The sequence below is a fragment of the Phoenix dactylifera genome, chromosome 4 (assembly GCF_051530095.1).
Source record: "Phoenix dactylifera cultivar Ajwa chromosome 4, Ajwa_hap1_PhDact_Kaust_v1.1, whole genome shotgun sequence".
Taxonomy (NCBI): domain Eukaryota; kingdom Viridiplantae; phylum Streptophyta; class Magnoliopsida; order Arecales; family Arecaceae; genus Phoenix; species Phoenix dactylifera.
The window spans coordinates 41,731,446-41,743,922 of NC_143193.1; the positions used below are offsets into that span (position 1 = coordinate 41,731,446).

Genomic DNA, 12,477 nt, shown 5'->3' on the forward strand with positions numbered 1-12,477 from the left:
TATTAGTTCCAATCTCAGGGCTATATGGACAGAATTTAGTGTAACTATGGTATTTAGAAGACGCTAGAGGTCAGCTCTATTAGTCATGGGTCATGATCTCTTATTTGATTCCTTCTGCCGCCATAATATTTTTGTAAATTGTTCTTATAATTTCTTTGCTTTTTGCTTCTTTGTTTCTCCTATGTAATTTTTGATAGAGAAGAAGTGCTGGCTGCAGTAAATCACTCTTGTGAATAAATCTTGAATTTATATTGTTTTCTGCAACATTTTTGTTGTGCATTGTCAATGGTGATCGCTTAATGGGTGCCTAATATCAAATAGTCAATGTAGAGGATCTTATCATGTTATCTCATACATGTGATTGGAACAGGTAATACATGGTAGTGTAGTCACTATCAAGGAAAAAAAGCTGACTTTGCATTGTATTTCCATGTAGAAGAAGGATAAATAGAATGTACTGTGATAAGTGCCACCCAGTACTGCAGTATGTACTGTGTGCTGTATCGGCATATCATGAGTGAATACGAGCATGTGCTGTGCATTCTGTGCTAGTATGTGACTGGTACACTCCTGTACCACAGTAACCTGATAGGAAGATTGAGCCATATCCTATTAACAAGTCTGTTTGGTTGTGAGCGGCTGTTGTTTTCTATGTCTGGTATTTGAATTCTGAATATAGCAGAACCCCAAAATGATAGCCGATCCAGTTAGGCTAGGAACCATTTATGTCAAATTAGTCGTATTCCAGATTTGACATAATATCTTCAATGGGCCATCATAATCCATGTTTTCTCATAAGTAAAGAAGGGGAGATACTTTTCATCATCATCTAATTCTTGTAATAAAATGGTATGAAGCATAGAGGGTGGAGCAATGTTTTAAGTATCCACACATACTGGGAATCACAGGGCATACCATGCTGACACAGTATGGTGCTGGTACAGGTGCAGTGCTGCTCCACCAATGTACCATGTATTGGTACAAGGGTGTACCATATGTTACCGAACCCCTATGGGGTATAGTACCAAGGCTTAAATGATTGGGGTGGAGTATGGAGGTTATTAAAATAATGGCTTTATTATGGAATGGTTTGTAAACCCAATAAAATCATGTTCCCAATGCATGAGAGAGAAAACAGGCTGAAGGAGAGCTACTATTACGAGTGATGGACCAACCTGTGGACATGTCAGGCGAAGAGCAAGTAGGGCTCCTGGCTCAAGAATCTTTGTTTTACAAACATTCATAATTACAAAGCTAACTTATCTTTGCTCTCTCCATTCAGCAATTGTATTAAATTATTGACAATGAAACTGTGAGTCTTCTTTACCAGGGTTCTTACCTGAGTTCTGTGTGGGACCATCATTCATAACTGAAAGCTTTGGAAGTGGATCAGAGTAGATCATTAGGTGTCAGGTGCTCTTGGGGCCAAGTGGAAGAAGTCTGATTCATTCATGCTTGTTTCATACTTTGTGGACTGTAGCATCTTTGCAGAATCAGACTATCATCTTTCCAAAATCAAGTGTACTGCTTGACTTTGTGCTTTAATTTATCTTTTTTCCCATTGCTTGCAACTCATTTTGGGATTGCTGTAACTCAGGCACGTTGAGTAGCTATCATATCTCAATTTTTCTTACATTAGTTTATAAATATCACTAAAACTTGGTATTGTTTCTATAATTACTAGTGCTATTCATTTCAGGTGGCAGCTAGGGTCACTGATGATGCTGAAAATGCTGAAAAGGATGAGTGGTTTATTGTAAAAGTAATTCATTTTGATAAGGATGCCAAGGAGTAAGTTCTTTTTTTGCCATCTTGACTTCATTCTTTGGTTTTAAATGAAGTCATATTATTGATCCTCCAAGCGTTTTCTAAATAAAGTAGTCTGTTTCATACTGTAATATGCTTTCATTTTTGATATGCTGATGGGATGGTGATGGCAATTCAAGATGCATGGAGCCAACACAGCTTGTTTTTGCTATTCATTGTCTAAATACTGATAAATAGTTTCAGCTTTTCTATGATTTACAATTGTAGTAGCATATTCTTAGTGTTCACATAGGTATGATAATCTGCTCATAGAATCTACGCCAGTGGCTTTTCTTTAGCTTTTGAGGGTGATTGACTTGGTTTTTTGCATGGAACTTATTCTTCTGTCTGGTTTATCTGCCTCAATGGTCTTGTCAAGGGAGTAACATAGGCAGTAGAAAGAGATGCGGTTGAATTAGAGAACAATAGGGCTGGGTTACCTTTTGTCAGTAGGAAATATAAAATGTTAGTACTATCAAATACACGAGTTAGTTATGAATTGATAAGGTAAATTCCAATGTCTGCCGAACCAGGCCCAACCGAGAGGTAAATTCCAATGTCTGCCGAACCAGGCCGAACCTCTCGGTTGGGCCTATACCGAGCCGACCTGGTGGGGGACTGGGTTCGTTTGCCTATTGTATTTAGGACCCGGTCGATTCACCTATTGTATTCGGGACCGGTCCCGAACCGGCCGGAACCGATCATGAACCGGATTGAACCGGCTGGAATTGGGCGGAACCGGTGTGAACCGTCCGATTCGCACCGAGTTGGGTCAGTTTCGAACCGATCGCCCTCTCTCTTTCCTTCTTTTGTTATAATGAGGCATTGGGAAGGTCTGAGCCCAATGTTCATTTTATTCCGCACTTCCCTCCTTCCCCTCCACTGCGAATATCACACCGATTCAGTACGATTAAAAAAAGATCTAAGTCTAAATAAGATGTGCTTTCTCACCTTTATCTAATTTCTTTTTTTTTGGCTTCAAAAAATAGCTCGAAATTTGCAAAATGAAGATCATGCCAAAATTTTTGATTTTGGCTTGATTTTATGATATGTTGTAGATCTATGGATGTTCTACATGACGACATAAAATTTTTATTTTTCAGATTTTATATAATTTTTAAAAATTAAAATACATTTTCAGATTAAAAAATAAAAAATATAAAAATTAAAATAAAAAAATATGTAAAATCAGAAGCTTATTTAGGGGCATGCAAGTTACTCTCTAGCTAAATTTGGTGTCCATTACTAAAGTTTTCATGCGATCATGCGCATAGTGGCCTAAGCCTAAATTTGAAAAAAATGAATTTTTTTTGCCATACCGAATGTCGATACGACACCTATACTAGGTACTGATTTGGGCCGATACGACGTACCGTGATCATAACGAAATTTTACTATTTTTAAATAATTGATAAACTAACGTAGTTGATAAACTTACAGAAATGAAACCATCAGGAAAAAAGAGAGCCAGAGCATGACATTAGATAGGATCGTAGGCAAATGCTCTCCGGTCAGCACTATTGGAAGTGCAACTGGTGTAACACAGAATTCAAATGATGAGGGGTAACTAGGTTGAAGCAGTACTTAGCTGGTAGTTACTCCGACGTATCTATGTGCTAGAAATGCCCACAAGAGGTTCAACAGCTGATGAAGAAGCACTTTACTGATTTTAGAGTAGCAAAGAAAAGAGTTTTCAAGAAGAAGGTAGAGGTGGACCGCCGAGTGGCAGAGCCACCTTTCTATCACAGAGTGCTTTGGACCGTGGACAGCGAGAGGTACCCTTAGATGGGCTTTTTGTATTATATGATGGAGAGGGCAAAAATTCAAATCAAGAAGGCAGATCCGACATATGTTTAGGAGTACATCAACATCATTGAGCGGCGGTGGGATTACCAGATGCATAGAGACTTGTATCTAGCAGGTAAGCAAAAATATTGAAAATTAGACTGCATGTGTATTTGTACAATTTTATTAAGACAATAACGAACTCTATCTGCAGCATACTACCTAAATCCGTAGTTTCAATACACTGTATCTGGAATCGATATGGATGACGAATTTTTTGCCGCTCTGCGTAATGTGATTTACAAGATGGAGCCTGATCTAGAAGTTGCGGCCATATGTCCAGAAGAGGTAGGTTAACTTAAGTGATCTGTGTAAGTGAACTGGTGTCTTTAATTATTAACATATTACAATATGGTTCTTTTTTATAAATCAAAATATTGAGAGAGGGCACGGACAACTTTGGAGTCTCGATAGCTATCATAAGTAAGAAAGTATGAATCCAAGTATATTATACATCAAGAGGACATTTACCTGGTGTTAGATGATTACTAATATGATACTATCTTATATGTAATTTTTTTAATATTTTTGTAGCTGAATTGTAGATTCATTTTGATTTTATTATGGTCTTCTCGAGTGGCTGTGAGTGCAATTGGTCCACCTTCGCCCTCATCCATAGCAAGTAGATGAACCGTCTGACACAAAAGCGCTTCAACGACTTTGTATAAGTTTACTACAATTTGAGGTTGAGGTTGAAGTTTATTTAGGAGAAAGTGGAGCTAAAATACATAGATCTGATCTATAGTGCTTTCGTTGATGATGAGGATGATCCTATGATTGGATGGTTTGTGGGCTAGCAGCAGGAGCCAAAGCTTGATGAGTGATGATTGCCTCCATGATCGACCAGTTTCGTAGCCAGCGGGGCTAGGATTGATGCAGGGCAATGGGCAAATCGCAATATTCCACGCATCCTTCCAGTTGATCAGCCACAACTACAGGAGTCATTGGGGAGCCAGTCATCACATGACTCCTTGTCCGAGATATCTTTCAGAGATATGATCGAGAGATGATTGGATGAGGCCACTATACTACTCGGTCGACTTGGTCAGGAGGGTGACATCCATCCTCCCAACATAACGAGGCAGAGGAACACAAAGTGTAAACAGGCAGAGAGGGGCACGAAGGATAAGCAGGCAGAGAGGGGCACGAAGGATAAGCAAATAGCTGCTCAACATACCAAAAAGAAAAATAAAAGGCACCTCCAACACCTATGGAGAGCGCAGAGGAGCCAGTTTACTCAGATTCAGGAAGCTAGAGCAATAGTTCTGGTTGTCATGGATCTGCTGTCAGGAAGAAAGTGGACATGAGACCACCATTTATGAGATAGTTGCAGGATGGTCTTCGATTCACAGTGAGTCCTAGTTTATGCATGCTATATAGGATAGGGACCACGATGCATGATCTGGTGGAGCTCGTGAGGATATGATTATATATAGAAGATGGGCTTTTCGAGATCATTTAGGAGGACACGATGCAGCTGTAAATGACATCGCATGTGGAGTAGGATTTATAAATGTATTAGATTTCGAGTCGTATACTGGATTTTATTATCCGCAGCCACAAGTAGCCTATGACCCATATGGATATGAATATGGTGCATTTGAGGCATCGTCTTCTGGTGGCTACTATCCTATGCAGTTTGGAGCATCTTACATGTTGGATTTTGCTGCCGACTTATTCGGATGGGCCTTCATAGATGTATTATCAGCTAGAGGATATCTTTTAGAGCTTGAGTTTCAGCGAGAGATCCGAGAGTACTTATAACCCAAAGCACGTTTCTTATGAGATGAACATATAAGACTATAACGCCGCTTGGTTAGAGGGGTAAGTTGATGTATCTCCGGACTATGTTAATGATCCGGATATCTACGAGAGTTATAGCTACTCGACGAGATTTTAAATATCGGTATGTATGATGTACTTCAAATATATGTAATTGATTGTATTATTTTATATTTTTTATCTCACTAGTTGATTTTAGGATATTTTATATTGCTTCTTGTAGCATGTAACATCTCACTAATCATTTTATATTTTGTATCACTTTAAAATAATGAGATGCATTATTTAGGTTAAATCGGAATTATAGAAACATCAAAAAATATCAAAAAATATTAAATTATATTTAAAATCATTGAAAAAGTTGAAAAAGATTGATTACCAATAATTAAACTTGAAATTTTCTTTTTTAAAAAAATTGGGCATGCTGATCGTACAGTGTGCCGTTATGGTATGGAACTGGTACTGTGCCGAGTGGCTTGACGACTGATATGGGTTTTGGTACCAGTTCGGCCGACCTTGGTAAATTCCTACATTTTTTCTTATTGATGCATTTTCCCTAGTTAAAAGGTTATGAGAAGTGAGGATGACTCTTAGAAGGATCGAGTCAAGGCTTGGTACAATGGACCATGATAGGATTTTGCCATCTCTTTGTTAAGTCTATGTGCTAAATATATAGCATCCTGTCCCAAAGGGTAGAAAGAGAGTAGAAAGTTAGTGATCATTCAAGCTCTGCACTGGCTTAACCCATTTAGACCATTTCTTCTAAGATATGTGACAGCGATGTGGAGAGATGGAGGGCAAGGGCGTCTGTTCAAATTTTTCTAAGGTGGGTTTCTCCATTCCAACCATGTCTCCAAAATGCAGGAGAGATTTTGGGTGTTTTAAGTTGAATTATATTATAAATCCCCACAAAAGAGCCAAATATATCCAACCACTTAACAGGTGACAAGATTAACACCCTAGAAGTGAGTTGGGTGACTTATTTGGGCTAATCTATAGGTCTAAGGAAATTTCGTCTTAATTGATAGAGACTATAGGACAAGGTTCGCCGTACCGGTACTGGTAGGCGTACCGGTTTAAACCGGTACCGAACCGAAAGACTCTTCCCCGCTGGAGTTGGGGAAGACGAAGAGAACGAAAGAGCGAGCGGGGGAGGGAGGGAGGGAGGAGAGGCCGCCTGTGGAGGGCCATGGGGGGGCCCGCGGAGGCCGTGGGGGCGGGGGAGCTATGGGGCGTTGTGGAGGCCGAGGCCGCGGCCGCGTTCCCTGTTTCGAAAGAAACAGGGGACGAGGTTTCGAAACAGGGGACGAGGCCGCGGAAAAAAATATAGAATTTTTAAGTGAAGTCGACAAATCGGAGATTTTTAATTTGAAAATTTTTAAGTGAAGTCAGCAACTGATTTGCGGACTTCACTTAAAAATCCTATATTTTTTTCCGCGGCCACGACCTCGGCCTCCGCCGGGCCCCCGTTGGCTCCCCCGCCCCCCTGCGGGCTCCGCCTCCCCCCCCACGGCCTCCGCCGGCCCCTCGCGGCCCTTCGCAGGTGATGGAGGCCTCTCCTCCCTCCCTCTCTTCCCCGCTCTCTCTCTCTCTCTCTCTCTCCTTCTCTTCGTCTTCCCCGGCTCCGGCTGGGTTCGGCCCGTACCGGTTTTCATGGCTCCGGCGTACCGGTTACACGCCGGACCAGTCTGATACGGCCCAAACCGGCCGGTATGGGCCGGTTCGTCAGACCATGCTATAGGAGACTTAGAAAACTTAGAGAGTTGGGAGTAACCAATGACATAAGATGCAAGAAGCATATTGGAGGGGCGGGCACCTAATCCCCCATCATGTCCACATGGCTCTTCCCCTGGTCATGAAGAATCCTAACACAGTAACCTTAGGAAAAAAAAAGAACTAATATTTGAAAATATATAAGATGCAAATTTACAATGAATAGTAAACTGAACTTATTTCTCCTTGAGTTCAAAAATTTTGTCATCCTATTTTGTAAGTGCCAAAAGTAAACATTTAATAATGATGTCATCATATTTTTCCAGGTTTGCACATGCCAAAATGCCCAAAATTTGAAGTGTCCAAGATTGCACGTGCAGTGTTAGAGTTCCATGCATCATCAGATAGAAAATCATGTCCAACAGAACGCTAGCTAATACTAGCACTGTAATTTTGACACATGCTGAAGTGCCATATAATATCTTTCCAGACTTGATTTCCCGCTAATAGTGAATACATACATCATATATAGGTTTTGAGAAAAGCATATCCAGAATTTTAAATAAATCCATCATACTACAATGCCCAGAACCATAGAAATGAGGCCCATTGGTCAGCCTATGGACATCCCTATCAATGGTTTCTTTTTTGACAAGAAGCCATTTCTCATGCTTGACCACAGCTACCTTGTAAACTCTTTACAATGTCCTATTCTTGCACACTGATTTGGTTCAAGAGCAATTATAGCACTTTGCTCTATGGTCAGTCTCGTGAAATCTGGTACATAGCAATATGATTTTAAGCAGACACAAACCACAAACCACTTACAACACAACATTCCATACCCATGTGCAAGGTCAGGCTAACAGTGCTCGATGACCAGAATGGTCACTTAATCCTAGATGCTTCATTGATGGCTGTTGTTAAAGGTGCAATGTCCCAATCTACACAATAAAATGTTAGGTGCATAAAGGAGCTAATCTAACTCTTTAAAATCTTGCCACCTATTGATAGTAATTGGATCTTTAGAAGTGATGCACCTGAAATCAGGAAATAGTGTTTTAAGAGGTTGCTTCTGTATGCGGCCAGTTAGGGGAACATATAATGTACATGTAGTATGAGGGCTGCATATGAAGGTACATACGTGGTTACTATTTTTTAACTATTTAAAAATAAACATAATACATTAAATGCAATAAGGAGAACAATCATGATAGCAATTCTTTTTCAATAGATAATACGAATATTAATAACAATAACAACCAAACGCTTTTGACTTAGTATGTAATGCCCAATGGCAATAGTTATACCATAGTCAATGCATTAACATTATTGATAGCTTTATTAGGTCAATTTGAAATCCATGTCAAACCTACTCATCAGGTTGAATCTACTTCATTTACTTGGGCCCATATAAGACTGGGATGCATGTGTGGCTCCGGAATGCTAAGTGAGCTTGCATATGCATTCACACATTGTTAAGCCGGCCACATATGCTGTCACACAATGCTAAGTTGATCATCTTCTCCTATTCATAAGTGGTGTGGCTGTATAGAGTAACCACATGTAGGCAATGCGATGCGGTAAAGTGACTGCATCTGCGTATGTGGACGTACATGTAGCCAAGGATTGAAGATCCGGTGGCACGAGGCCCGTCCTAGCCGCCCTGTCCCGTTCTAGCGAGATTATGGCATGTGGAACGGGTACGGGACCCAAAAACTCACTTCCATCCCGTGTCCTGACCATCCTGCCTTCATCCCGACTGGTCCAGCATCGATACAGCTGTTCTGGTCAAGACATGCCCTCATCCCTTTTTTTAATGATGTTTCGGCTCATCGTCGAGAGAGAAGGAAGAAAAAATCGGTCAAGTCTTACCTTTTTTCCGATGATGCTTAGTTCGTAGGCTTCCTTTCTCTTCTTCTTCTTCTTTCGTTTTCCCCTTGATAAGACGAGACTTGAGCCAGTCACGAGGCTAAAGCCAGTAATGGGGAAGTCAGAAAAACACGTGCGTTTTTTTTCCCTTCACAATGATGCAAAACTAGGGTATCTTTCATGCAGCCAAGGATTGAAGATCCGGTGGCACGGGGCCTGTCCTAGCCGTCCTGTCCCATTCTAGCGAGATTATGGCACGTGGAATGGGTGCGGGACCCAAAAACCCACTTCCATCCCTTGTCCTGGTCATCCTGCCTTCATCCCGGCCGGTCCAGCATCGATACAGCCATTCTGGTCGGGACATGCCCTCAGCCTTTTTTTAACGATGTTTCTGCTCGTTGTCGACAGAGAGAAGGAAAAATCGGTTCAGTCTTACCTTTTTTCCGATGATGCTTAGTTCGTAGGGCTCCTTTCTCTTCTTCTTCTTCTTCTTCCGTTTTCCCCCGGATAAGATGGGACTTGAGCTAGTCACGAGGCTGAAGCCAGTATTGGGGAAGTCAGAAAAACACTTGCATTTTTTTCCCCTTCACAAGGATGCAAAACTAGGGTATCTTTCACGTGAAAAGACTCCATCATTTGATCGCCAACCACAGGGATCTCAAAGTGCTCAAAACTCCGTCATTCGTCCATCTGTATAGATCTCAAAGCGAGCAGTTGATGATTAAATGGTGGAAAGATGTTCCCTCCTCCTCCCTCCCCCCCTCTCAATGGTGGAAAGATGGTTCGATCACCAACTAGGACGCTCGATCGGGACGACCGCGGGGACGGGGAAGGATGCAAGGGATCCTATTCTGTGGGGAAACTAGGACACCCCCGTCCTACAGGATTTAAAACCTTGTACATAACCACATGCACTGTATCTTTTGGAACATTGTCAGGAAACATTGTGTGTAGTGTCTCAACTAAATATACTGTCTCAGAATGCGGCTGCATACACATCTAACATAGCTTGGCAAGGAAATTGTGAGTCATGGATACATGATCCTTTACATGTAAGACCTATTGCTCATGCAATTTGGGATCCTCATTTCTGTCAACCATTCATACCAATTCGTTATGTATGGATGATGAGATTCTATCGATATAGAGCCAATTCGTGCATCCAACAGGAATTGAACGTACGAATTTGCCAATTATGAGTTGGGCGCTTTAACCATTCAACCATGGATGTTTAAAGGGATCATCATACATCGTGAATAACCAAATTCTAATTGAAATGAAATCTTTAGGAGGAATCAATGAAACGACATCAATTCAAATCCTGGATCTTCGAATTGAGAGAGATATTGAGGGAGATCAAGAATTCTCACTAGCTAATAATATGATTACCTTATTTATTAATTAGAATTTTCTTTTATGTTACAGATAACTGTAATTAATATGATTTATCTTGGTTTATTTATGGTTGGTTTCTTTTTACTTCTTTGAGGGGAAACCGTGAATTCATGATCTGACTTGTTTAGGGTGCAATAGTTGATAGTAGACATCATTACTTGCTTAAAAAGAAAAAGAAAACTAAAATTATTTGGATGGCTTCCACAAAGATAAAAATAAACATAGTTTGGTACTGTAATGAGATAATTGCAATCATTACCGTTTTATTGATTGTGTTACGCCTTACTCTAAATTCTATTTTTGAAAAGCTTATGCAAGATCATAGTTACATTTAGTGGGTTTTATTGGGATATCATATTGTACTCTCTATATTGCCAATCTTTATGAAATGTGCAGATTTGAAGTGCTTGATGAGGAGCCTGGTGATGATGAAGAAAGTGTTCAGAGGTAGCTTATGTACAATCTCTCATCTTTATTTTTTATTAACTTTTTGGCATTCAGTTTTACTTGTTGCAAAAAGACTGAGCATGCTATTCTGTGTTATTCTGTTTTCGTATTAGCAATCTCTTTTTGGGCATCCCTTAAAAATTCCAAGTCACCAGAAACAGGATGTTGAACTAATTTATGGCGTAGCATTTTTTCATCACAAATTTGTGATGAGGAGCATTCTCTAGCTCTCATTTTTCAACCATAATAATATCTTTAATATGTATAGAATGACTTGGATACTTCTTCTCTGTGTCCTTGAAATGAAGTACACATACTTATTTGATGACTGATTTTTTCTTTTTCTACATTCTTACTAAATCAGAAATAGTTGTATTTTCATGTTTACCAAACTAGATAGATGAATGATCATGTAACAGATGCTGAAATTAATGGTCCAGATTGATGCAGTGGCCCCCAAAAAAAAAAATCTGCCACGGAGTTGATTCAGGATAGGAGCAATCAAATAACTAGTTGAGGCTGAGGGGAAGGCATTGAAACCAATGTTGGCAGGGCCGTCCTGAACTGCCCGAGAAACCAGCGGAAGGAGAGAGGGAGAAAGAGAGAGAGAGAGAGGAAGAGAGAGTGGCTGGCGGCGACCAGAATTAGGGCAAGGGAGTGGGGAGAGAGGGCTTTTGAGGCCCTCTCTGCTCTGTGTGTCAGAAAGTTGATCAGCAGAATGATCTAACATGGAAACCAAGTAGCAAACATAAATAGAAGGAAACAATGTTTCAAAGTTTTGGAATAGATGTTGACATATTCTTTCCACAGGATTAGATTGAAAAATCATACTGAGTCAAGGAAGGCCTCAGTATTTGGCTCACTTCAGCATGGAGGATGTAAAGCATATAACTGATGACAGGCCAAAGAGAAGGATTTATCAAGGCTTGTTCAAAAACTGAGTAATTCCTGTCCTACACTAGGAAAAGAAGGGATAAACAAGTTAGTAGCTTGTGAGAGGAAAAGAAAGTTCATGTAGCTCTCTTAAGGTTTCTAGATAGGATGTTTTGAAACTATGGCCAAGATTTCTAGGGCTTTCTTTATGTCAAATTAGATGAACTTGTTGAGCCACCTTGTCCATCCCTTCTTTTGGGACCAGTTGATAGGGTGGGAATTCCCTGTCAGCTTAAGGTTTTGGGACCAGTTGGCAACAAAGCCAAAGTTTGCTGGAAGGCCATGAGTTCAATTCCCTTCAAAATGCCAATAATTATTTAATTAACCTAATTGTTATCTTGTCTAAGTTTGCTGGAGGTCATAAGTCTCAATGTATGTGATCAGTGGGGGATGTTAGGCCTAATATATGCCATTGCCCATTCTCTTCAGCTTAAGCTGTTGAGGTCAATTGGTTAATTTAACAAAATTTGAAAACAAAAATCAGTGGTTAGGCTCAAGGAGATTAGGAGGAGCGAAAGAAATATTTCATGTCAGGTTATGCTAGTTTACGACACATAACTGAGTCAGCTATGAAGAATTAAGCAATTAAAGAAGAATAACAGCATTACCAAAACACAAGAAGAATAACAGTAATAAATTAATAAACATAAGTGAGAGAGATAAGATTTTAACAAATCTGATATA

General features: G+C 40.1%; 1 protein-coding gene across 1 annotated transcript in view; it reads left to right on the forward strand.

Annotated features, from left to right (window-relative positions):
- The window catches only part of LOC103717559 (SAGA-associated factor 29 homolog A-like), a 30,014-nt gene that overhangs the window by 7,438 nt on the left and 10,099 nt on the right, over nucleotides 1-12,477 (forward strand). The window contains exons 5-6 of the mRNA XM_008805997.5: nucleotides 1,700-1,791; nucleotides 10,810-10,860. Of these exons, the coding sequence (XP_008804219.2) occupies nucleotides 1,700-1,791; nucleotides 10,810-10,860 (143 nt within the window). The remainder of the gene's footprint in view (nucleotides 1-1,699; nucleotides 1,792-10,809; nucleotides 10,861-12,477) is intronic.